Source organism: Betta splendens, chromosome 16, assembly GCF_900634795.4.
Source record: "Betta splendens chromosome 16, fBetSpl5.4, whole genome shotgun sequence".
NCBI classification, from domain to species: domain Eukaryota; kingdom Metazoa; phylum Chordata; class Actinopteri; order Anabantiformes; family Osphronemidae; genus Betta; species Betta splendens.
In genome coordinates, this window is record NC_040896.2 from 11,208,768 (window position 1) to 11,235,656 (window position 26,889).

The following is a 26,889-nucleotide window of genomic DNA, read 5'->3' on the forward strand; positions in this document are numbered from 1 at the left end:
AAAAGGACAACGTGTAAAGTACAAGAGAGGATATGAAAATTGAATAGTACCGTTAACTAGTTGTATGTGTACCTGTAGACTCAGACATGCTTCTCTCTCTGATATCTTTGCCCCCTGGAACCCCACGGCCATCAGAGCTCGACTTTTTTCTGTCTTTGTTACACCATTTCCAGTCTGGATGGGCCTTAAAGTGGGCCTCTTTTACCTAGAAACAGGCACCAGTTAAAAAAACAACACCCAAAAATAATCTGGAGTCTCTAAAGAAGAAACCTTTAGTCGTATGACATCTGTTAACACATTTTCTGTTTTTGTAAGTGAATCTACTTACCTGGAAGGCCAAATCATGGTACTTCTGTTTCTCCTTAGGTCCCAGAGCATACCACCACTCCCCTAGAATCTTGCTGACCGTCCTGTTGTCCTGGTTTGGATGCCGCTGATGCACCAGTGCTCGATGGCGCTTACTGAAAATCATAAATGCATTCATTGGTCGCCGGATGTGGTCCTTCTCCCTCTGAAAATAAGGACAAAAAATATTACATTTCACATCTGTTGATGCAACACTAATATGGTTAGTGTTCTGGTGTAAGATTGACAGGCTACCTTTCCAGGGCTGCTCTTGTCTCCATCTTTTGGAAGAGCACTGAGGGACTGAGTACGTCTTTTTACAGGGGATGTTGAGAGAGATGGCTCTGGTACAACTCCAGGGAGAAAGCTGAAAGCAGACAAGGCAGTCATTGTTTTATTATCTTTATTAGATTTTATCCTAGAGGACAATGGACAGAAAATGCCTATTTTTTTTTTCTTTCCCTCTTCAGTGCTTCACACACCAGGTGGTATTCACCTTGGAGCTGCAAGTCTATGAGATCACAGAGCACAAGCAGTTCATCTCCTATGAGATAAATCAATGGACTGAGCAGATAGCTCATCCTTTTCAATAGCTGACAGCCTGGCCACTGCCTTTCATATAGTGATAGAGCCCAGAGATGGAATGCTTTTGTTCCCATCTGCTTTGTTCTGGCATTGAGCTCTTCAGCCCAAAATTAGCGTAAGGATACAGAAAATATCACACTTCCTTACTGTATGTGTGGGTACAGAGAAAATTACTGTGAAGGCTGATTTGGACAAATACATAACCAATTTCATAACAGATTCAGAAAAAGGTTCATCTGCTGTGTATCTTTGATTGTTCCTGTAAATTGTTTTGTTGTTCCTTTACATAAACAAACAAACAAACTGTACGTACGGGTCATCCACATCGCTCTCTGTCTCACTGTCGGGCCTCTCCCTTTCTGCATGTCCTTTCTCCTTCTCTAGAGGCGGTTCATCAGATGCCGGTATCGGTCGGGATGGAGGACCTCTTTCTACAATTGGAGGTGCCTCTGCAGGCTCCTGGGCAAGTGCTGCCACCCCCTGACATTCTGGAGGGAAAAGACAAATATATACACAAAGATAATGGAAACATAAACATGTTTTTAAATCCAAATAAAAGTACACAAAAGTGATAGCCACCCTGGTTTTTATCTATAGAAGCATTTCATACCTGTCTTTAGACTTGCTGCTTGGGGATGGCTGACTGGGTGCTGTCCCTCTCCTGGCTGAGAAGAAGCATCTGATTGGGTGGGAGCCAGGAAAGGAACCAATGAATGCCACGGGAAGACTGGGACTGACCGGGGCTCTACATTGGTCCACACTGCAGAGGAAAACAGTATTGTCACAGTTACCAACAACCAACACCATCTGTTGACCATCACTTCATAACAAGCTGCCATACTTAGATATCACGTTCAAAAAGGGACCAGGCCTTACATCTTACAATGCAATGTCCCTATTTGAGGCTTCACTACAACACCTCAATTATAGACTTGTACCTGCTTTTTTTTAGCAAATCTTATTTAAAAAAAACATTTGTTTGAGACATAATTGTGCACAGTTTTTTCAATCACAAATCAAATACTACTTAGTTACTTAGGTTAAGACAGCATGCTGGCTTCTATTTTACCCACGTCATGTGGCGGGTTCGCATCTGGGCAAGTAATTTAAAATCTGGCGAAAGTCAATAAGACTTTAAAAACTATAGAAAATATGAGTACAGCTTCGATTGCACACCTCCTGCCACACGAATGGTTAAATCATTCCAATGACAGCAGATGTACCAAAGGACTCTCTGTTCTCAGAAACAGGCTGGATGGAAAACAGATCTGGTAAACTTCGAACACTCAAGACAAATGTATAAAAGACCTATGAAAGTCAGATTATATTCATTTCTGTAATTGTTAAAATGTATGTGTAAATCTGTTTTGATCAACAGTTTCTGTTAGTAGGTTAATTTAACACAGGAATACATAACGCTAAAAGACTCCAATAAAACACATTGCATAAGAATATTTTGATAAAAAAAACACAAAGGTAGGTGCACTGACCAAACATGCTTAAACCTTGGCGAAGATACTGTGGATTCTCTGACGAAAACATAGTTGAATATATCCTCAACGTGTCTCAAAAAATCAAAATCAAATGTCCTTTAACAAAGATCTGCCTTCTACAACACGTAGAAATCCAGGTAGATGATGCTCTTTATTCCAAAGACTCGGGCTGATATTGCTGGGAAGCTCACAGATGACGAGAAGTGCTCACTGGTGTCTGTTTCCGTTCCATCCCCACAGGTTGCAGTCATCATTCACGTTAATTACTGCATCATCCCAACGGGTCGTGATGTTTTTCAGATGTGACATGAAGAGGTATCCGTTTCCTATTTCACTTCGAGTCTAAATTAATTATTCCTGTCAAGAAGACTCAATCGCTCCCTATCGCATAATGCCGCAATGTAACATCAAAAACAGTTGCCAAAATGCATCACAAACGATAACGATACCAAGATGTGGTATGTATTATAGTGCAGCAACGTGTACACGACCTAGTGGAAAGATGATTGTGATTCGAAGCATGTTCCTCCTCCCTTTGGTCTAATTACCCCTGATGCCCTCGCTCGCTGTTTGTTTACATTACTCCAGCAGCTCGGCCGTGAAGGGGTTAACAAGGCCTCCAGCCCATCCGCGGCCTCGATTAAAATGCCCCCACGGAAACTACGCAGTGTTCCTGGGCCATGGCAAACCTTCGTCTGCGCTACAGTTGAATAGGCTGGGCAGGTATTAGGAAGCACATCGAGCCCCCCTCCGAGTAGAACAGCCGAAGGGCTCCTGTAACGGGGCGCCGCGCCGTTATGACCACACACCACCGCAACACCAAAAGTGGGGCGATCACGGCTAAGGTAATTAGTCGAACTTGGAAGAACTGGTGTGAGAATCTGCGTTTGTTCGAGCGTGTGCTGCACGGGCTGTCGTCATATATTTAATCGTGAAGTAAAATCACAGAGACGCTGATTTGGGCTCCTCTCGCAACAGCCGGATCCTCGAGTGCACCGCTCCAAATTGGACCAACCTCTCGGGAACGCCCCTGGTTGTGCACCCGCCGCACAGACAGAGGTAAAAGAAACGCAATTGTTCTCATGACTTATTTACAAAGGCGTATTCACGCGCACTGGGTGCCCAAATAATCCGGCGAGGACTATTTGACAAGTGCATCTGACCAAATAGAAACTTGTTTTTCCATTACGTCCCCCCTGAGCTGCACTATGCACCTGTCTTAAACTGGAAATGTACTTAACACCTGCCAAAAACGAGTTCACCTACGAAAGGACAGCGACCAACTTGGGTTCAGTCCCGTTTACTACGCACAAGCAGATGCAGCTGACTGTAAATCTGGTGCATTCATCCATCACCCCGTACTTACAACCCCGCTATCCATCAGTTCGCTCGCCAAACAATCTCGTCACCACTAGTAGTAATCCTTACTTGATTTCTGGGTGATATATCGGCTCCTGTCCAATCTGACCACAAACCTGGCGCTAGCTAGCGACCGATAAGACTACAAGCCAGCGATGAAAGCGAGCACGGTGAAGAACCCTGGTGCCAGTCAGCGAGGAGAAAAGGGGAATGTATCGTGGTTGTATTTGTCTCCCTCTTCCACTTCGATCAAGCTTCCGAAGCGACAGATTCGTGGCTGGTTGAAGATGCTCTAATACGAGCGCAGAACCCGACGGGGGGTCTTTAAAGAGAAGCGCTAGGTTAACAGCCGTTGTTGAGCTCAGCCCGTCTGCAGCAGGTTAGCTAACCACTTCGTGAGGACGACATCGGCGCGCACACCGTCCACTCCGTTCCTTACTTCGTGTTACGACTGTTGTTTTGGTCCTGAAAAGTCCTCTAATTGCATTTCCAAAGCTCCAAGTCCGAGTTTACTTCTTTATTTAATGTCTCACGCAAGCTCTGGCCCGTTCTTTCTCTTTCCCTCCCTCTTCCTCTTGTTGTAAACTAGACTGCTTGCCCCCCCTCCTGTACTCGCCCCCCCTCCTCCTCTCCTCGTCCTGTCAACCTCGCCCAGCCTTGTCCCACCTCCTTCGTGAGATTCAGCGCTGCTATTGGTCCAGCTAGCCAACTGTCGTCTCCCCGCCGAGAACCCTGATTGGCCGCCGTGTGCACTGGAATGCCAGTCATATGCAAATTTTACCCGGCTTTGCTAGCTACTTCACTCCTCAACTCAAAAACGGGGGTTATTTTGCACACACGATTGTAATTGTCAACAAACGCCACTTAAATATAAGGCGTCCACACGACAACACTTAGTTCCCTACTATTTTAACTTTTAGGGAGGGTTTGAGTTACGTTCCGTAAGCCCACCCCATTATTACGACATTGGCGCACACTTCGTAGTAAACCTTGAGTGATGCGTGAAAGTACAAATTGAAAGCCGACACTCAGATGTAGGCCAACCAATGGCTTAACAGAACCCAGACAAATCCCGCCCACTGACCGATGGTCGTTTCATACTTTAATACACATAAAGGCCACCTGATGCAGAGGCGCTATTGAGCTGTCTACTAATTATTGCCACGATGCGTTTGATGTTTCCATGCAATCTGCAGAGGAGATGCATGTTGATGAGAGCTCCGTGGTCAAGGTGAAAATGCACCTACATCCGAATTATACATGTATGCAGGTCATCACTCCACCACATATTTGCGAGACTTTACAAAGTGGTTTCAGGCAAACACCAACACATACAATGTTATAAATCATCAATATTCACATGTGAGACAGATAATAAAACAATATCTGATAATGCTGCACCTGTACTTTTAAGAAAACAGTAAAGATTACTGAAGCAAGTGATACAATTTTCCACTATAAACCCTCTTTCAAATCCCCAAACAATTTTCCACCTCTCCATCTTGCAAATGTGCCTCATCCCAAAAGCATTTTAAATGTTCTGATGTACAAATTCAAAGGAACAGGGAGAAGGGATGAACAAAGAAAAGAGGACAAAACGCAGAAAGTGGGGATGGTTAGAAAGAGAGAAAATGGGTGGAACAGAGTAAGAGTGTAGAGGACCAGAGGGTAAAAATAGACTAAGAGTCATTTTCAGCAGGAGAGGCAAGCAGGGAGGGAGGGAGGGAGGGAGGGAGGGAGAGAGGAGGAGGTTGGGTGGGTGGGTGGGTGAAGAGAAAACAACTTGTGAAAACAGAACTTCTCTTAAGGGAGGTATGGTGTGGGCGCAGAGACGGGGGGACAGAAGAAGACAAAAGGGAGAGCGTTTAAAAAATACCTACGTGATTGTGTCGTAACATAAATGTGTTTAGATAATGGCCTGCGTGTCATGATCTCCCACTACACGTTGTGAGTCAAGGAGTCATGCCGGGCCCAGCTCATGTAACCATAAGACAAATACAATAGTGGGTGGGATTTAATTACCACTACAAGTCAGTCAGTTCATCAGGAGCTGGGGAACTGACCAATAGGGCTGTGAGAGTCACTGGCAGCCGCTGTCCTCAGTAGTAAAAAGTTAACCCTCTCAGGTCTGAGGTGCACAAACACTGTGGTAATGTGTATAAGATGCAAAATCATGGCCTGTAAGAAGACCTAAAGCGCTGGCTTTGGTTTCACTGAGTGAAACATTCTGTGTCATGTAAAAGTGAGAGGTGGCCGTGCATTCATCATTTGAGACTGGGGGGATTTTAGTAGGGGTTAAACTAATAAACATTAGAAGAACAGAGGCAGAGATTAAAGCTCATCAACTGCCCCGAGCTCTCAACAAGTCAATCCAGCAAACACACGCGCAGCGAGGAGGGGAGGGAGCTGAGCAGCCTGGCCGGGTGGAGGGAAAGGAGGGCGAATGAGGGCAGGGGTGGAGAGGAGGGATTACCGGGTCTGCCAAGTGGTTGCAACCCTGGGTAAACATCACAAGCCCTCAGTAATGAACTACATCTCAGCAATCATCCAGACCGCTGCGGTGCGTTTTCACTGAACTTACTTTCAATATGCCGAAATTCTCGACTGAGATTACAACATATTGTCGCACATAAATTTGTGTAAACATGTTTTTTTTTCACTTCTGTGACTATTTTAAATGTCATGCAGCTAAAGAGATGTACTGTTAAGCTAAGGAAAGCTGTTGCTTGTGTGCATGCACCGAGGAGCCGTAATAGGAAACCACAGAATGTTAGCACTTAGTCATATGTAATGGAGATAAGAGAAAGAGAGAAGGTGTCAAAAAAACAGCAAACGAGAAATTCCCCCTCAGCTAAGCTTAACTATCTGCTGCCGCGCTGGCAGTGCAATATCTGTGTAGGAGTTCAGCAGCTTTCAGTGGCTGTCTCCTCATACAGACATCATGCTTAACTGGTGTATGTATGGCTGCTTCTAACCCCCCAATTACATCTGTCACATGCCACAAGACTCCGCACAAGAAACTTTTCTCCTCCTTTACGCCTCTTTTTTTTTTTTAAACCTACGCTGGCACAATGCATGTGGCGCTCACTCTCATATCCCATCGCTCTCATCCCTCAATTCATCCTCCACCCCTGAGCTCTGTGTCTGTGCCTCCCACAACCCACCATTTGCTCCGTCCAATTATAACTCGATGTAGCAGTCCTTTGCAGTTACCATGGCAACAGCTATGTTGGGCACAAGCCCCCCAAAGCCCACGGTCACCGGTGTGCCACTGACCATCACCGTCCACCCCATCAAAACAAATGCAACATATCATTGTTACAGGCGTTGACCCACAGCGGGACGACGCTGTGGGAGCCAAAAATGAAAAGCGGCATTTTTTAAGACAATGCGTTTGAAAAAAGCTTTCTCATGGTCAGCGCGGGCGATTGTTTCTTTCTGTGTCGCAAAAGCGTGACTCCATCGTTGGGTATCGAGAAATAAAATGACAGCAGCCTCAGATTTCAATGCAGACGACAAATTACACACGCTGTTTGGTTCCAATGTGCCGCTATCTCTTCCCCACCATCGATTACAATACGTGAAACACAAACTTGACATCAGTGTTCTGAGACCCGTGTCCCTCCGTCCTGTCTGAACGAATGTGCAATGTACACGTTTGTCCATCTGGGGGCAGTAGCTGCCTGCAGATACAAGGCCAACGCACAGGCAGCGCTTGTAAACCAGTGCAAAGCCTGAAACTGGAGATGCATAGAGAGGAGGAGAGTGAGATGAAAGAGAGGCAAGAAATCACTAATCAGAATATAAACCGACTCAAAACTCTGTGATGTTATGGAGACAAGAACACTGGGATTTTTCTCAGAGCAATAAACTGAGTCTGCCTGAGACTACAAGACGGAAGACATATCAGAATCCTGCTCTAACTTTGCATGGATGCAGCTCAAGTATTGGAGCCACCTTAGACTGTAGAGTCCCTCTGCACCAGTGCATTTTCAGAATCTCCCCAAAGTATGCTTCATCCAATAGGAAACAGGATTATTGTTGCACATGACTTTTGTGGTAAGTCTTGAGGGCTTCGGCTGTGCTTTGGTGCCAGTCTAGGTGGCTGTGTGATCCAGATGTGGTTGTTGCCATGGCCAGGGAGGATATGCAGAGCTTTAAGCGTTACGTAAAGCAGGCGCGGGAGGGAGTGGGGATGTTATTCCCGGGTATCCGTATCCGGGTAGACCAGGATGAAGAAAGCAAAGTCAAGAGTAGGGGAAGCGAAGCCACTGCAATGCGATTGAGCAAAGTGTCATAATTTTATAAAAAAAATAGATCATAATGTAAAATGAAAGAACAAAAATGTGTTTCTAAGCACAAAAAACAATGTAAAAAAGTGTCTTCAGGTACACGTTGACAGTGCAGCGTGTTTTGTCAGTGTTGTTCATTTAGTACTGGCTGCATCATTTTCTGTCCGGCCAGAATATAACGAATACTGGCAACACAAAATCTATTCTGTAATTTAACTTTTCAGTCTCGTTCAGCACCAACATTCAGTGCTGAGACAGGTGACTGCTAAAGTTGGAGGGACCGATGCCCATTTAAGATACTAATTGTCAGTAATACAAATCCTGCCAACGATAATTACACACTGAGACATAACTATGCAGCGTCATAAACGACTGAGGAAGCTGGTGTTTTCATGTGAACCAGGACTTTTATCCAAGCGGACAAATGTAAAGCAGTTATTTTAGGCCTTTACCACAATAAGTCATCTGTATATAAAGGCACAGACGTTGACCTTGACCAGAGCTGGATTGACAAAAAGTTGCAGTTTGAGATTGTTACACTACTCGTGGTGAAACTCTTTACAAAATAAATGTTTACAATAGGAAAACAGGAGAAGCATGATTGATATTTGAACACTTGAGTCACTGTTTAAGTCATTTAAAGGAAAACGACCGATTATCCCTATAATGTTTCTAAATTGGAGTCACCAAAGCAGCCAAGATGGCACAAGACCACACCAGTAACGTACTGGTTTGTAAACACATGTGAGCGAGATGAGGTTCTTCCTCTCGCACAGTGGAATGACACCAGCACACGTGCAAGACACACGCACACGCACACACACGCGCACACACACACACACACACAGACACACACACACACACACACACACACACACACACACACACACACACACACACACACACACACACACACACACACACACACACACACACACACACACGCAGACAAGCTATTTCTGTTTTTCTGTTTGTGAATAATAGGTGTTATGTACAAGCTACATCAGTGTGATGTTTTCTTTGTTGCCATGGCAACAGACGTTTGGCGCTCACACATCATATCCGGTACTTGGTGACTGACGCTTGGTTACTCGGTCTCATTCACACACACACTGCATGCAACAAACACGTGACTCTTCAAAAAACAGTCTCATCCTTCACCTTCTTGCTCTACAATACATTAAATATATTCACGCATCCTGCTTAAAGTGCACACACACACACACACACACACACACACACACACACACACACACACACACACACACACACACACACACACACACACACACACACACACACACACACACACACACACACACATCTGTGACTGTTGAGGAACTCAAAGCTAATGGACTGTCACCTTATTTATTAATGATTAAAAATAGTTTTTTGCACAAAGTTATTCCTGACTTTTTAAACATTTTAACAATTATTAGATGATTTATGAACACATTACAAAGTTGTATTGTGTATTCTTGTGTTTCATTAAATAGTAAATTCATTTAAAAACCTCCTACATCCCAGAGTCTATCTCTGAACATGTGTGATGTATCATCACTTATGAGCTGCTGAACCATGTTGGAAAATTTTAGATAAACAAAAATTGAACTGACATTGAATGTTTCTGTCAGAAATATAACATATTTATGCTGTTCCTGACACTGAATTTGAATTCTAAATAATATTTATTAACATTGCACAAACACACACATATTGCTTTATACAGCTGAACTTCAAAACAAAATTATGGCCGCACATTTGTCTGCACAGGATTTAGAGAAGTATTTCAGTTGTGTTTTAGACAAATTATAACCAGTCACCACAAACAATAAAATACTTGTCGCACTTGTCTGACACTGACAATTATTAAGGAAAATTTAAAAATACTTAAATGAACTTAGCAGTTTATTGTTTTTGTTAGCAGATAGGATACACCCACACAACCTGGCAAATTATAAGCACACTGAATGTGTGATTGTACGTACACACACACACACACACACACACACACACACACACACACACACACACACACACACACACACACACACACACACACACACACACACACACACACACACACACAACTTTACCTCGTCTTTCACACTCTCCTACGACCATATGCAAAAGCTCACACACCCCAAACTCCACACACCCACATGTGCTCCTCACGCAATCATCTTTGAGATAAACGCATCGGCAAGCGTGCATGCTCGCACACAAAGAGCTGCTATTCATTCATTCAGCTTCCTTTCAGCTGAAAAAAGGGGCATGAGGAGGGACCGTACACTCAGAACGACAGAGCTCTCTTTCCTGTCCACTTCTCTGTCACACTGAACAACATCTGCACAGCAATAAATACATATGGACTAAGGGCAAAACACCCCAGTGAAGTGAATTACACTTCAGCTTCCATATCTAAGGGAACCGTTTTCTCTTATTTTAACCCGCTGATGAATAACGCACTCACACAGACAGAGTACAGGATATTCCCACACAGGAGGTCGATAAACAAATTCTTCACACACCCACACAATTTACAATAAAATGTAAAATATATCACACACACACACACACACACACACACACACTCACCTAAAGCAAAATTAGTGACCAATAGCACACGTTTCACTAACAAACCACTAAATGCATGAACATGCAGGCACAAGAGTCAGCAGGAACAATTGGTAGCAACTAAGAGAATTAAAAACGATGTCAAACAAACACACACACTTGAACAATTCCAGGGGATAAAGTGACAGAACTTTCTTTTAAACTATTGTTTTGCCTTTTTTGTCCTTTCCATCACTCTCTGAGGTGATCGCCATTCTTTTTCTAATCTAATCACTTTTTTCTCTCTCTCTCTGTGCAACATGAAATTAGAATTAAGTTTTCCACAACAAGTCCACATGCTGCACATCTCACCCGTCTGCTCAAGACCAACTTTCAAATCGAATAATACAATTTTTGTGCAACGCAATTTGAAACAGGAAAAAACTACAGTTTCTCTCTCTTCCATTATTGTCTCTTTTTTCAGGATGTTTATTTTTTCATCTAAAATGTCCCCATTCCTTTCTTTTATAAATCCATGAGTCATGACTTTCTAGTTTACGTACGTTTACTCCCACCATTAAGTTTCGGTCTAGAATAACGTGGACTATAACAGGCTCTCTCCTCTTTCCGACTGAAAATACAAGCCCTTATATATGTTTTCTCTTTGGTGTGTTCCTTCAAAGGAACAGACAAATATAATGACATCAAAGTATTATAGTTTCACTTATATATTTACATTTAAAATTCGAAGCAGCAGAATTTTATTTATCACGTTGGTGATGTGAATTTTCTAATACCAAGATTTTGTTACTTAAATATTATGCAGCGCGAGATAACAAAACTAAACCAGTGAGAAGTTCCTAATATTCAGATTTCAACAACTTTTTTAAACAAGTCTAGTTCTGATGTGGGTTTACATTTAGTTAAACATAAAAGGTGAACATTTGACTAGAGGAAGTTGTATGGGACAAGACTTGTTTTTCAGCTTCATCATACAGATAAGACATCATACAGCAGTGCTATACTTATTTTATACAAAATAACAAATTGCTGTTTTTAGTGTTTTCAATTAAAGTTTCAAAATGGCCACCACCTTTCTGTCCTTTACTAAATCTGTGTATGTCTATACATAAAATAAATACATATATCTATATTATTTATATTTACACAACTTGTGTTCTTTTCTCATTATAATACTTCTGTGAGCTGCAGTAAGCCCATTTCTTCTGTCTCCTTTCTGGTGATCACTGCATTTCTCTGTGTGGTGTCAGTTTCTGAGTAAAACAATCACTGCCATCATAATACAAAACTCTGATCAGCTGAAGGTTAAAACTGTTTCCTCGGTCCTAAGATAATACTGAGGTGTGTGAGGCAGCAAGCCACAAAGACAAAAAATATATATCCTTTGTTAAGGATATATATTTAGTTATATATATATAGTTATATATATATTTAGTTAAAAGCCAAGTTTATTGACAGCTGAATTTAGTGACTATACTCTGTACTGACTGTACTAAAAATGAAAGCTCCTGAGTCTTCATTATAATCTACACAGAATGAGGAAAATCACAATGAGGTGAAATCAAGATTTAACATTAGACTTTATGGAATTGTTCCTTTCCCTAAATTTTCATTTGTAAATGCTGAGATTTAATTTGGTTTGAAAACTCTGAAGTGAATATTTATTAAACAACATAGTAACAGCCTGAACAATGTATTAAAGAGAACCTACTTTATGCAAATACGGTCTAATTCATTTAGAACAGATAAACTATGCAATTATTCATGACTTATAAAATATAATGGTCTAGAATTACTCATTTTAATATAAGATGTATTGCACCACAGGATTTTAACTTTTTCTCTTGTTAAATTGTGATAGAGTGGTGGAGGAAAATATTTGAAGGTATGCAAAATATACAAATGATTATGATCAGTCGACGTTGCTCCTTTATGGCTGGACGTCTTTTTGCATATTGCAACACATTCCACAGTCTGGAGAGCTTGCATACAAGACACATTCATGCATGTGCACTGATTCTCACCTGTGCCAGGACGTCCCATTATGATGTCCTTTCGCGGGACGGGGTGCAGGCTTTCTGCAGGCAGGATGAGGGGCAGCAGTGCAGTCGGAGAGGGGTGACAGGGAACAGGCTGCTGGACTTCACCCCCATATCCTGTTCCCCCATTCTCCTCTCGCTGGCCGGAGCTGTCTGTGCTACTTGGTGTGGGAGCCGTAATGGCTGTGCTGACGGTCACGGACAGGGCCTGCAGGGGGGTGGTCTGGGTGTCGGTGGCAGACAAAGAGGACGGTGTTGGGGACACGAGCACTAGAGTCTGGGCTGGGCTCCGCAGGAGGACAGCACCATTGGGTACTGTAGCTGCAGCGGCATTAATAGGGACTGGAACCTGGAGGCCAGATATTGGGTTAAGGGGTGTTAGGCCAATGTCTTTAGATGAGCCGTTATCTGGTCCTCCCTCATCTCCACCACCTCCCCCTCTTCCCAGGGGACATTCTGTAAATTTCGCTAGTGGGACTTCTGGATTCCTCACAATGACAGGAGAATCCCGCAATGCCTTTTGGGACACAGACACCATGCGATGTGGCCCTCCGTCGTGTGTGAGAGGGGAAGGAGGAGTTGGAGACATCAGCAGAGGAGGAGGGGAGACAGCAGTGGAGGACGGGGGCCTACTGGAGCAAGGGGTGGTCACTCCTCTGGGCCGGGAGAACGTTGGTGTGTGGCAATGTGAGGCTGGCGTTTGGGGGGAAAGCACCCTGAAAGAGCTGCTCAGGTCCCCCTGTTCCAGCTCCGTCTTGGGTGTGTAATCGTGGTGGTGAGACGGGAGGGGCGGTGGAGGGGGTGCGTCCGGCTTTCGCTTGCTGGGGCTCATGGGCACGGTAAACGTCAGGTTGCTGTGGAAGGAGGGCTGGATACCTGAAGTGTGTCTCTCCCGTTCGCCGCCGCCGGCTGGGGCGATTGCCTTACTGCCCCCTCCCCCTCCTCCCCCCGTACCGCTGGGCTGCCTATGCCGCCTGTGTTGCAGGACTGGGGAGGCGGTAATTGGGGAGAAGTTTGCAGGCCTGAAGCCAAACAATGGGGAGGGTGAAGGAGAGGGGGCAGGGGAAAAGGGTGACTGGTTGGAGATCGGCGAAAAGGAGGGCGTGCCTGAACGGGAGCTGCCTAATGACACCAGCATGGTGGCAGCTTCGCACTCTTCTGAGTCAAAGCGGGAAGACAGCTCGTGGGGAAGGAGGGAGGGGAGGACTAGGCGGGGTCGAGAATCTCCCCTGCTACTGGTCTCACTGCTTTCTCTTGACGTGTCGTCCCACTCAAACTCACTACTGGCTCTGCCTCGGAGGTCAGAGGGGGTGACTGTCCCAGAACTGCTGCCTCCTCCTCCCCTCTCTGCTCCCGCTGCCTCCATCTCTTTGGTTCTCATTGACAAATGTCTAGAGCAGTACCCTCGACGCTGAGACTCCTTCATACAACCCTCCCTGGAGCACAGCCTCCTCCACTGCTTACCATTGAACTTCTTACGGATGCCATTAGGGGTACAAACCACGTCACCCTTCTTGTATTTCTGCTGAGCCAGTGACAGAGGGGTCCTGGAGCGGGAGGAAGTAGAGGAGGACCCTCCACCACAGGTGGGAGTAGGGGGCTGAGTGGGGGTGGTCTTGGATGCAGGTATGTTTTGAGTGGTCGTCATATCGGACCCCAGTAAGGCAGGGGACAAGGGTGGCTGAGGACTAACGAGGGGTGGTATGTGTGGGGGCCCAAGACCCCGCATCACAGCAAGGTGGGGGGAGGAGGGAGGATAGCCACTGGACTTAGAGAGGTTTCTGTGCTGAGAGCTCCCAGAGTTTGTCTTGGCACCAACGGTGAGACCCATGCTGAACTGAGACACCTCAACGTCTTCTTCTGGAGTGTTTGGCTGCTTCTGCCTCTCTCTGTCTCCACAGCTACGAACTGTGCTGACTACCGCACCAGTCACAGCGGAGGAGTGGGGTGCTGGGTTTAAGAGTTCATAGGGATGCCCTCCTGCGACCACGTCATGTGGAAAACCGTGACTCAACCTTGCTCCTCCTCCCAACACCCCCATTCCAATACTCAACTGGCACACCTCCCGCTCTACCTCCATCTCCTCCCTCCGCTCCCTCTCCTCCCGTTCCCTCTCCCACTCCCTCTGCTCGGCTTTCCCCCCGTCCAAATGTGGGACCTCCCAGGGAGGAGTGAGCAGTCTCAGGCTCTGTCGAGACACCCATACAGCCTGACCTTTACTTTTCTTCTTCTCCTCACCCAAAGCGTCTCTTTCTTCACTCAGGTGCACCTGATATGGAAATGAGACACCGGGGTGTGGGTCCACCTGAGTGATGATCCCCTCTCTGTACAGCACAGGAAGCCCCTCCCCTCCGCCAAAGGGCACACACACTCGAGTCCCGATAGCCACAGGTGCCATGCCAGGGGGAGGGGCGTCCAAAATAAAATCCACCGTGCGCTTAGCTCCTGGTGCCAATGTCGTCGTGTTTCCACCATGGAAGGGGTAGCTCACAAAAGCCTCTGCTCCTTGGAGTTGAACCTCAACAGTTTGTCCAGTCACTCCACGTACCACCCCCTGTCTGAACACAGGCAGCAGGGTGCACAACTGTCTCTCTTCCACACCTCTGTCCCCGGGAGCCTCAAACGCACCCTCTGTAGTCCTTGTTATCTGGCGAGCCAAGACTCTCTGGTTCTTCAAGCCTTTGGCCAAAGCTTCAGCATGGGCCTGTGAGGGACTGGCGTCTTTAGAGTGTGAGTTATGAAGGGAAGCTGGGGTGTGGGAGTTTCTAGGTCCTGTGGCTTCCATCACATCTAGGTCTGCTGAGTGCTCACTAGCTGTGTCGGTGGATGAGGACCGCACTGAGTTAGGGGCCCCTTCGGACTCATTTTCACCACCTTGGGACTCTTTTTCCTGGGCGTCTGCTGTCCTGAGGTTTCTACTGAAATGGTTTGCTTCTGTAGCTTTACTATCTACAGTTAATGCTGACAGCTGATTACCTGAGCTATTGATAAAACTACTACTGTTAGTCATGTCATTAACATCGGATTTAGTGTTACTGTTAGTACTATTGATCTTAATGCTAATGCTTTTATTAATACTATTACTAATATTGTTACTACTCTTAAAATTATTATTGGGTGTAGTCACACCATCATTGATTTTGCTGTTAATATTGCAGTGAGTGTTTTGTATGAGTGCAGGGCTGGAGGTAGGACTAGTAGCCAAGGTGCTTGCGCTGTGAGAGCAGTGCTCATATGTGTATTTCTTCTTGGGGATGCGAGCTTTAAATGTGGCAGTTTTCCTGCTCGAGACTGAGCCGACCACGGGGGGAGGCGTCACTGTGGACAGTGGTGCCGAGGTAGAGGTAGGACGTATGCTCTCTGTGGACGCGGTTCTGGTTCCATTCGTGCCCGCTATCTTCTCTTGTTGTGTCTTTTCCTTCTGCTCGTGTTTGGCAGCTGACTCCACAGGTTTCCTCAGCTCGATGAGCTCCTCCCTCACGGGGCTCTTGCTGTTCGTGACTGGTTCCTCGTCAGAGTCGTTGGCTGTGGCTTGTCTGCGCGTGGGGCTGGTGTTGGACATGTGCTGTGCCGTTTTGACGAGTGTCTCCCTCTTGACTCTTTTGGGGTCTTTCTCTTGAAGGGGCTGAGAGCCGCCTCGTCTTTTGCCCCCTCTGCCTCTAGTTAACGGCGGAGAACGTCCTCTGTGTTTCTTCACGGGTCTCATCTCTCCGTCACTGTTCACAAAGTGATGAAGATTGCGTGGTGCTCCTTTTATTTTTACTCCTTTAACTTTATATTTATAGGATTTCCTTTTCTCCTCCTTCTGTCCTCTGTATGGCAGTCTGCAAAGGAAGAAGAAGATGCAGAAGACAGGTGGTCATTAATTATCTTCATAATCAAAAAACGTGTGAGAATATCTGGTGATACCTCCCTGCACTGGCTGTAACACTGGTTTACTACGGTTTACGTCGCGTTTGTGCAGCGCAAATCTGTATAAAAATGTCTGACAGCTACATTTTTTAATGACTGCTTCACAAACATTTTCATCTTTCACAAGGACACAATAGCTTTAGTTGTAAAAGAAGAGTTTCCTTATCTGGATCAATCGTACGATTAATTAGCAGGAGCTGAATAGTTGCTCTGTTAGCGTGGACTACAGATGTATTTCAGAGGTAACACTAGGCAAGCGTGGCTGAGACTGACGCTTAATCTGATGACCTTGTGTCCGTATGATTTCATCAGAACAATACAAATGTCCCCTTAATGAGGCCGGTATCCGTGGTTTCAAATGCATAAAGAGACAAAAAATACTTTGTCATCATCTCCGGGACACACACAAACATTGAAGTCTTGCACTACAGGTCAGGCCTGATCCGTCCACTGTATTCCACCACACCTCTTGATGCGACAAGTAGCATTCTCATGCTATGCATAATAGACGTCATGCAACTCGGGGACAGCAACAGCACACGGACGGGAAAAGGGGCGGCAGCGGCCTGAGTGAGGATCGCCTAGAACACGAGTCAGCGTGTGAGGGAGAGGTAGACACAGAGGGAGCGAAAGGAAGCTAGGAGTATGTCGAGGTGTTTGTTCAACTCGGCTGTAGTCACTGGGAATTTCCACAGTCAACCGTGCACTCGCTGGCCCTTCTGTCACTATTTCTCGACGTCTCGGTCTTTCCCAGTCTTCTTTTGTCGCTCTGACACACACATTTCTACAGAAATAATTGGAATAATCCACCATGTCAAGATATGCCCAATATGAGAGAAATTAGAAGTCTGGCACAGGATCACACACACTCACTGATGCAAGATTACAAGCTATATTCAGTAACACACACACACACACACACACACACACACACACACACACACACACACACACACACACACACACACACACACACACACACCACACAACTTGTGCTCGCTTTCATTTGGCGTCGCAACTCACCAACATGTGTGAATGCCTGCATTCCTACCAACACACGGCCGTACACACATCCGCACTTCCCGTCGGAGGCGCTGGAAAAGTTCGTCCCACACGTAAGGTGACCTTGTTGTTAACTGTTTGCTCGCCACGAGAGACAATAAGCAACAGCCAGTATCACACCACTTCCTGCAGTTCAGCAGCATCGCTTCCTGGTCCCGAATGACTAATTAACAAGCAGAGTCGTTTACACGTTTACACACACACACACACACACACACTCATGACTCCCCGTGCTGACCTCTGCCCCCTCAGAATATTCTCTGTACATAGACTTTAACACTTTAACACAGACTTAAACAGTGTGACCTTCATATGCTTCCTATAAAATTAGTCATAGCTAATCATCACATCAATCCACATTCTTGATGTTACTGTTGATGTTAGTGAGGGAGTAATAAGATTATTCTACTTAAATAAACATAAGTGTTAATGGAGCAACAGAACATGATAAAGCTGTGACTGTAATGACGGCCATCTATTCTTAAATTCGGCGTCCATCCCAGACAGAGCCCGGCGAGGAGGAAGGAAGAAAACTCTGCCTGCAGGAATGTACCTCCTACCAGGACCAGGCCGTGCAGCCCTTCATGAGAGCAGGCACCGAGGCTGGGACCGGGAGTCCTGCTCGTGTATATTTACTGTGGCGCACTGTGAACTACTACTAAAAGGAGTCCACTTAGCTGACTAACTGCTTGGCTGAATAACATAGTAAAATGTGCAAGGTCATGCTTTTGGCTTCTCAGAACGCTTGAGGCGTTGGCTGACAGACCGGGGGCATGTGTCTGCGTTCACATTCTCCAACGTCGAATGTGGCACAGCCGAGCGTGTGCAAACCGAAGCGAACAGAGGAGTTTCAGAATTAGACACCGAGCCGGGTTTAGATTTAGAGCTGATCAGCTGATGCAAGACAGAAATGAGAAGCGTCTCTTTACAGCGTGACTGTGAACAACAGCTTAACTCTCCAAAGATGTGTGCTCACTTGGGAGTCCATCTTAAAAATTAAAGATTTGTGTGGACAATCATGTTACCCGCAGGATTTTGTTTTAAATTCCAAACAGAATTCCAAGGTTACCAGTGACAGCAGATATTTTACACTAAATTACAGACAGGAGTCGATGAGTGCATGTGTGAATCATTCCTTAAGTACGTTGCAGCCCTTTAATAAAAGCTTTGGATTTTAACTTTCACATTGGCCTAAATCCTTCTTTAAAAAAATCAAAGGCAGTAAAATGATTGTCCGACAAATTTCCCCTAAATTGAAAACAACTGCTTTTAACTTTGTATTAATTTTCTTGGTTGTTAAGATGCAAGTTCTAAAACAAAAATTTAAATCAAGAGACAGTGTTTTAAAAAAAATGTCCTCTGGGCTGAAGGAAGATGAATCGGAGAAGAAACTGTCATAATTTCTATAACTCGAGGAGTGTACGCCTTCCAGCGCTAAACAGAACAGGACTCAGATATTCACCCATAAGGTTGGAAGCAACTTTAAATCCTAGAGAGGCCGATAACGCGCGGCGATCGTCTCCATGGCTCCGGTCGGAACTGATGCTTAAACAGCAGAAAGCTGCTGTTTCACCAAGTAAGCATGAAGCAGGTCACCAGGTAACCTGCACTGTGTGTGACACCGAACTTTACACGGACACTAAACAGTCCCCTGAGAATTTACAGTGCAATCAGGATCACTGCCACTGTTACATCACACGAATACATTATGCTACACAAACACGTGTTAACCATGCACTTCTCTAAAGCCAAATGGTCTCAAAAGCTGCCATTCTAAACTAGACGTGTCCACGTTGCTGGTTCGAAGCAGGGTCCACTCACGTGTCACACAAAATGTTCTCAATGTCAACACCACAACAAGCAGGAGTTCTATAATCGCTATTACCGGACTATAATAGCTAATAAATCCACACCTTGACGTTGCCTGATTCATTCAGTCATAAAGAATTTAGCCCATGCTCCGTCACAGCCTGATACAGGATGCACGAGTGTGATGAAGCCTGTGGTGCACAAGGTAAATGATGCAGGTTGCGTCCACCTTGTGTTAATGCTGCATTTGCACTATATGTCAGCGTGAGCGTATGCATTGTTGGGAGACACGCTGCAGCTCATCCCTCTGCTCGAACGTTTTATGGGCGTCTGCGTGGACGCAGGGCTGCAGTGACGAGGACGAGGACGGCGAGAGAAGAACGCACGGCGGCGGCAGCGGCTGAGGCGGCGGAGCCGGACGAGGCCCTCCAACGCACGCTCCGGCGTGGCAGGGCGGCTCTGCCCGCAACTGGGTCACCGGGGAACACACTAATACGTGAAACAGCAAAAAAAAAAGAAAGAAAAAAAAAGAGAGAACATGCTCTGTGTTACACAAACAGACTTTGGCTTCGCTCTCGTGGGTGAGTGGGATGCGATCGTGCCGGCATCGTGACATAAGTTAAAGAAAACGTTTCATTAGGGTATTTTAGGTGCTGCATGAGGGCGAGTTTGAAGTGTGTCAGTGTGTGTGTGCGCGTGTGTGTGCACTTGTTAGGGAGAACATCCACTGTGACGTACTATGAATAATGGCAGCTATGTAGTGGATAACGTTCCTGTCTGTGGATTTTCTAGTTTCATAAAAATAAAGAATGAGGCCAAGAATGAATGCTTTTTTGTCCCATATCGATCAGGAGGCTGGAGCATAGATCAGAGGTGACTGTTCCTATTTGGGACCAAATGGCAGAAGTGCCAATGCCACATCAATGGCCAGCGGCTCCAGGTACCTACAGCATCAGGGATGCGTCTGCTGCGTAAACACGCACAACGATGAGCAGATGGAACGAATGCCACGGTGGAATCTACAGTTAGACGAGGACGCCCCAAAAGTCCAAATGTCAAACGCGAGCAGTGCTCAAATACACGCGAGGAGAAATAATGACAGAACTGTTAAACTGCCCGGTCAGAGGAGCCAAGGGTGCATCGGCGCCGATCGCGGGATTGCGGTGCAGAAAAGTGGAGTGTCGGCGACGGGAAACGCCGAGAGAGGACGGGAGTGCGTCGCCCGCTGCCGCGCGCGCCTCTCCGCGAGTACTACGAGAGGCTGCTCGCAATGTCAAAGCGCGGATCGTGGCTCGAGGCGGCCGGTGTCGAGCTCTGGCAACAACAACAAACAACCGGTTTCAAGTGACGCTTTCCAATAACCTCACCAGACGAGTCGTTCTCACGCAACGACGGCGGCATGCAAATATCTACTACAACGCCCGGAGTCCTCGCGCGGGGTGACACTCGGGGCCGTATGCGCGTTGAAAAACTTGATTCACGCACGAATCTCCCCGTGTTGTTGTTTCGCTCTAGTAAGCAGCTCGACAATGTTGGTAGTAGAGGTGCGTGTAGTAGTCGTAGTACGCGGCGGTACCAGACTAGTACCCACATCATGACACCGCCAGAAACATCACAGGGAAGCGGGCCGATAGTCGCGCTCGTGCTGCTCATTTTCTCCCACCCACATGCATTTTATAATTGCTAAAATACGCCCGTGTTGCCATGTAAACATCGGAGCTGCAATGCTGCAAATAGGTCGATTGTGTGTGTGTGTGTGTGTGTGTGTGTGTGTGTGTGTGTGTGTGTGTGTGTGTGTGTGTGTGTGTGTTTGACAACGCTGGCGCCGCTCCGCGCAAAAAGTCCAAACTAATAGCGAGGAAAAGTACTCAGCAATGACCTCAACGCCGCGGACTCCCCCCGAGCGAGGTCGAAGGGTTTCCTGGTCGTTCGCGGGACTGCGGTAAAACATTTGACAAAGTTTCTAGCCTGCGACTCCCCCACCCCCCTTCTCCGGGCTCTTCCTCGGTGTCACTCCGTTTCTTCGGACGGCAACGCTATCGCGGCCGCAGAGCGACCGTCGGCGGCGGAGCGTCGTCCCTCGCGAACCTGCTGCTCGTGACAACGCGGGGATCCGCGTCCGTGACGCCGCTCCGCCGTTTGCTAACTTTGTCTCAACTTACCAAAACAGAGCTTTGTCCCTCGTCACGGGAAGATTTATGGAGCTATCTTGCGGATGAGGAGGCTCGCGCACGTCTCGGTAAGGTCCCCTGGCTGTCCGCTTTGACGACGGTGAGCTCCGGAGTCACTCGTTACTTTTCCTCCGCAAAACATGTCTTTCCCCCACTAAAACTCAAACAACGATATAAAAAACTATCGCTCTTCTTTTCCACTACAGGCACAAAATGGTGAATGAACCACTAACAGCTGGGCGAGTTGACCAATCACAGGTCGCTGACAGGTACAGTAGCCTATCAGCGCCGGCGCCACAGAGCAGAGGGCGTGGCGGCCTGTCAAAGAGCACTTGACAGACGGGATAATGTGGCCAATGGCGCTGAGGATGCTGGGCCCGACCGGTGTCCTGTCCCAAACTTTACAGTATCCAATAAGAGCTTTGGGAACCATAGGAACAGCATGCGGGAGGGTCGAGGGGAGGGAGCAAGTCAGCGACAGCCAATAAAAAAGCACAAATGCCCCCTCCCCTTCTGAAAAGGAGTATGTTTACCATAATTGACAGCGCAAGTGCCATCCCTGAGTAGACGGTGATAATGCATCAGTCCCTGCACTACAGATTAAAGCTGTTGCAGCAGCATTAAGGCTGGATGATACAGCCGTTTCTACTGCGTAGGACACGCTGCAAAATGTTGCCACCGATGCTTTCTTATTATAATTTAAGTAAACAGAGTGAAAGCATTGACACAAGACAGAACTACGCGTAGGTCAATGTTTTAAAAGTTGGTATTATAGCTGGATAAGTCTTGTGTGGCGCAGCCGACGCATCGGTGCCCCTCGCAAACTGCGCTCTCTCTTCCTTTTCTCTCAGCAACAGAATCTCACTTTCACCGCTTTCAGCCAATCGAGACACGGCATCCTTCTCTCTCTGACGTCGGCCATCTCTCCGCCCCGCCCACCGCAATGAAAGTGAACGGGGCCACTCTTGCTGACGTCACCTCGCCGACACTCTATTGGATAGGTGAGTGGCGTCTCGCAGCCAATGGGTGCACAAAGCAATGATGTCACCACGAGTGTTGCCACCAGCTGCAGCAAGGGGGCGTGGTCTACCGTAAACTCGACTAACCCCTGTGTTTGTAACTTGCAGGCAGTGGTGGAGACGAGCCGGTGTGCTGATCAGTGAGTGGAAGATGTTTCACATGATTGCACGAGCGTGAGACGGACATCCGCACGTGTAATCACTCTGATTTGTGCCATCTGTATATTTACTTTCGATGTATGTGTCGAAGACGAGAAACCGCATCTACCCTGCGAAAGATAGTGTCGTAATAGTAAATATTACATAATCCCCAGCTCTGTGTAGTAGAAAAGCAGACTCCTGCTGAGACTGACAGCCATGCGGGATCCCGCAGGAGGAGCGCCCCCTGTCAGTGTGAGCTGATGCCTGCATGCTGATCCCAGTCAAGCTCAGTGATGGAAGAGGTGACACGTGTAGGCCTAAAATCCGAAGAAAGCTCTGACCGGCTGAAAGCAGCAGTGTTCTTTTGTAAAAGTACGTTTAATACTTGCATGTGTTCCTGCACGTGCGTGTAGGAGACAGCGAGAGAGAGAGAAAGAGAGGGAGAGAGAGAGAAGCAGATCGACCTCAGACTGAACGTTGAATTCCTAAATGTTGATACACAGCGACATCTTGTGGGGACATTTTAGCTCTGCAGTTCAGAACGTCTCAATAGTTTTAGTTGGACTCCATATTGTCTGTTAGTAAAGATGGATTGAGCTAAGGTAAAAGTTTAGACAGGCATAGATATTTAGACAATTGTTCATATCAGTAAGCTCTACTGGGACAAGCAGTTTAAGTACCACTGATTTTATTCTTTTTCAAAGAAGCGGCAAAAGTTAAAGCAAAAAGCCCTAAATCCTCTGGTACAAACATACTCACTGAATAATTACTAATAAAATGATGAAACTAAAATAAAAATAAAAAAGTCATTAAAAGAATATTAGCTAATATCTAATAAGTAGATTTTGATCCCTATTTAACATGATACTGCACAACACACTTGATCAAACACTGATCAAATTAGGTAAGTCTAAATTATACATTAATTATCTTGTTTCAGGACACTTTAAATCTACAAAATAAACCTGAAGGAAACAAATTGCAAATGTCATAAACATATCATCTATAGCACATGATGCCACCAGCAACTCAATGTTGAGTTGAGTTATTTCAGGTATAATGGGTTGAAGAGGCTGCTCCTGTTTTTCTGATACACCCCACTAATGTCTCATTGGATCATTTCCACTTCGCCTTCTTGTGTGCAACAGCTCCACTCGTCCCATCACACTCTGTCAGCCCAGCTCCGCTCTCATTCCCACAATGGGATCCTGACCTCTGAACTGCACCCCTCACCCTCTCTCTGTGTGCTCATCACAGGTCTGTCAGTCAAACACCAGAGACCCGGCCCTCCTGCTGGGCTCTGCTGTCAGGTACAGACAGCTCTGGAGGAAAACAGAGACAGGGAAGTGGAAGAGGAAACACCGTAGGTTTTGACAAAAATGAAGAAGACGGACAGAACCGAGCAACACAGGTCTTGCTTGGTAAATATTTCGTTGGTCAGAGTGTTTCACTGGTGATCTATCTATCTGTGGCATAACCACAAACCAGCCCCAGCCTCACACAAAGCCAGACCCATCGTCAGGAATGTGCCTCACCTCTCGGTCTCTTAAAGCCCACGCTCACAGCAGCATCTGACCTCTGATCCTCTCCTCGACCTCGCGCCAGAGCAAGAAACCAGGCCCCATCAAACCCAAGACAAATGGGCAGAATAAAAAATGTCTGGCAGTCTTGAAGACAGTGGTCAAACAAAGCAAAGACACATCACCTGACGATGATGTGACACTCTATGGACGTATCAGCCTTTGACAAACTCAAATATCCTAACAAATGTCTTCATTTTACTTTTTTATTTGTGAACACTTATGCTTCAGTGAATTCTTTCAGTGAGGTTTAAATGCACCTTTATGTAAAACCTTCCACAGGTTACGGGGGACTGAGGCAGAGTCTATAAAAGACAACTTACATAAGGGACTGAACTGTTCAGGCACATTTGTTTTGTTAGTGTTTTTTCCATGAACCTGCGCTATCGAACCTTGAACATAGAGTGCGATGAAACGAATGGAAGATGTCTATATTTCTGCTTCTGTAGCCTACAAGGCGAGACACAATGGGTGGGGGTCTAATAATGTGCCTAATAAAGTATGATACATGCTGTAATCAGACTGTGCAAGGTTAGGGATTGAGGGGAGCTCACAATAGCCCGGATGAGTACTAAAGAAGGACGATCACCTAAAAAGACATCTAAGCAGAAATAGAAGCTGAGCCAGAACGGCCTCCGTGCACTGATGTGCACTGATTTACTGTAAACAAATGGCCAAAGCGAGCACAGGCAGCGTCTAACGGTCCCATCAAACCCTGCGAGCTGCCGTGCGGAGAACAGTGGGCCCTTGTGCCCTCTGCATTCTTGTCCCGAGTAACTTTACACCGCTCAGCTGTTCCTCGGGGGCCGCGTCACGTCCAGAAGCGGAGGGCAGGATCGGGGACACGCATGTTCCTGAACGCGTCAGAGACACCGTGAAGAACGAGAGGCTCACAAGCTTTTCCCAATGAAGACTCTCCATCTCCCCTGGACTTCAGGATGCTATAGCTTCATTCCTGCCCATTTAAATGGACCGCACGAGTGTATAATAAAGTTTCACACAGCTCATATATTGTAAGTAAAGTGTTGCGTACTGCTAATTCAGACGGCTGTACATGAAGGATTAGTTTACTAAAGGAGACCATTCCACTCAGCCTTTACGACTTTGCATTTAGTCTTTAAATAATTGATGCAAAAGTCAGACCTCACTTAAAACAAACCGTGTTGGAGGTGGAAGACGTGAGAAAGATTAGTTGTTATTGCTCAGTCAGGTTCAAACATAATGGGAAAATGTGATTTATATGTAGCTAAGTAAAGAGTTTAGAGCCGAGTAAAAATCAGTTCACGTCTAATCGACCAGGATATAATGCAGTACAGTGATCCACCAACAGGGGGAGACATTTGATGCCAAATGACAGCAGACGCAGCTGCTTGGACCCACACGGTTGTTTTTGTGCCTAAAACTTCTTCATGTGCGTCTTTTTCTACAGAGCGAGCGATGGTCCGGTACCTAGCAGCAACGAAGTCACGAGGATAGTTCAGGGTCAAATCGGTTGAACGGCAAGATTGGCGGGAAGAAGGTGAAAAAGGAAATACCAGTATCAGAGTTTCAAACAAACCACATCAATGTGTGCGCGCGCTCGTCTGCGCTCAGCGTGACAAAGTGCCGTCGCTGTGAAAACGCCGAGCCTCTGTGCGGTGCAGCGTTTCTCCGTACGGCGGAGGATGTGGTGGGCTTACTAGCAGGCCTCCTGTGTTTCACCGTACCGTAAGCCAGTCACAGAGGATGCAACGGGCCCGTGTGAATCCACGGCGGCTCCGTGCTGTGCAGTGTGTGCACAATGCACCGGCTGCGGTGAAAAGTGGAGAACAGAGCAGGTTTCTGCGAAAGCAGGCGCTGAGAGGAAGCGAGAGGAGAGGGATGTGGCTCAGGTGAGAGAGTAGAGTGGTTCCTGTGGTCTCTTTCTCTTTCTCTCTCTCCCCAGCTGTGAATGGAGCAGACTGGATCGTCAACAGGAATCTCTCTCTCTTCATACAGTTCAGTCCGCCATTGTTACCCTGTGTATTCATTGTTAGCATCTTCTCAATAGTTACTACTCAGCTGTATGTGTTAATCTGTTAATCAGTTGAAAAGTATGAGGCAATGGATTCAGTTCACATGAACACATTTAAAAATGTACATTTAGGGAAAAAGCTCATTATCGCTGTCAGATAGTCAGACTGAGGAAATGACTGAAGTTCTCTTATCTGCTCTGTAAAAAGGAAGTTAAAGCCAGAGGCCGATTACCTTTGCTCAAAATCAAGCCTCCAGAGTCTGTCTACACCATTAATAAGCAAGAAGTGTGTGGTCATAAAAGTGAAATATAGTTGTTGTTGGACAGATTATATTTTCTTTAAAGTAAATTCACATTGTATTATGAGCCAACACTACTCCTTGATTGTGAGCTGGTGTAGTCAACCAGACAAAAAGTCAACAGTTAATCTTTTTGTTTACAATTAACTGAGTAATAAAACTGTCTGATTATGCATGATTAATAAATATTGATGTGTGAAGGAGGCATGCGTA

The 26,889-nt window shown here is 46.1% G+C and overlaps 1 protein-coding gene and 1 long non-coding RNA gene across 4 annotated transcripts in view; one reads left to right on the forward strand and one right to left on the reverse strand.

Annotated features, from left to right (window-relative positions):
• The window catches only part of cicb (capicua transcriptional repressor b), a 30,796-nt gene extending 9,020 nt beyond the window's left edge, over positions 1-21,776 (reverse strand). For all 3 annotated transcript variants that reach the window (XM_055503084.1, XM_029128896.3, XM_055503083.1), the window contains exons 1-7: positions 21,636-21,776; positions 12,676-16,514; positions 1,541-1,690; positions 1,244-1,418; positions 601-712; positions 329-511; positions 73-205 (exon numbers count right to left, since the gene is read on the reverse strand). In XM_055503084.1, coding sequence (XP_055359059.1) covers positions 73-205; positions 329-511; positions 601-712; positions 1,244-1,418; positions 1,541-1,690; positions 12,676-16,396 — 4,474 coding nt within the window. In that variant the 5' untranslated portion in view covers positions 16,397-16,514; positions 21,636-21,776. The remainder of the gene's footprint in view (positions 1-72; positions 206-328; positions 512-600; positions 713-1,243; positions 1,419-1,540; positions 1,691-12,675; positions 16,515-21,635) is intronic.
• LOC114842987 (uncharacterized) lies at positions 21,606-26,875 on the forward strand. The gene is made up of 4 exons (XR_003783520.3): positions 21,606-21,744; positions 21,851-21,913; positions 22,496-22,645; positions 22,772-26,875. It is a non-coding gene; the product is annotated as an uncharacterized LOC114842987 (long non-coding RNA).
• Positions 26,876-26,889: the final 14 nt, after the last annotated feature.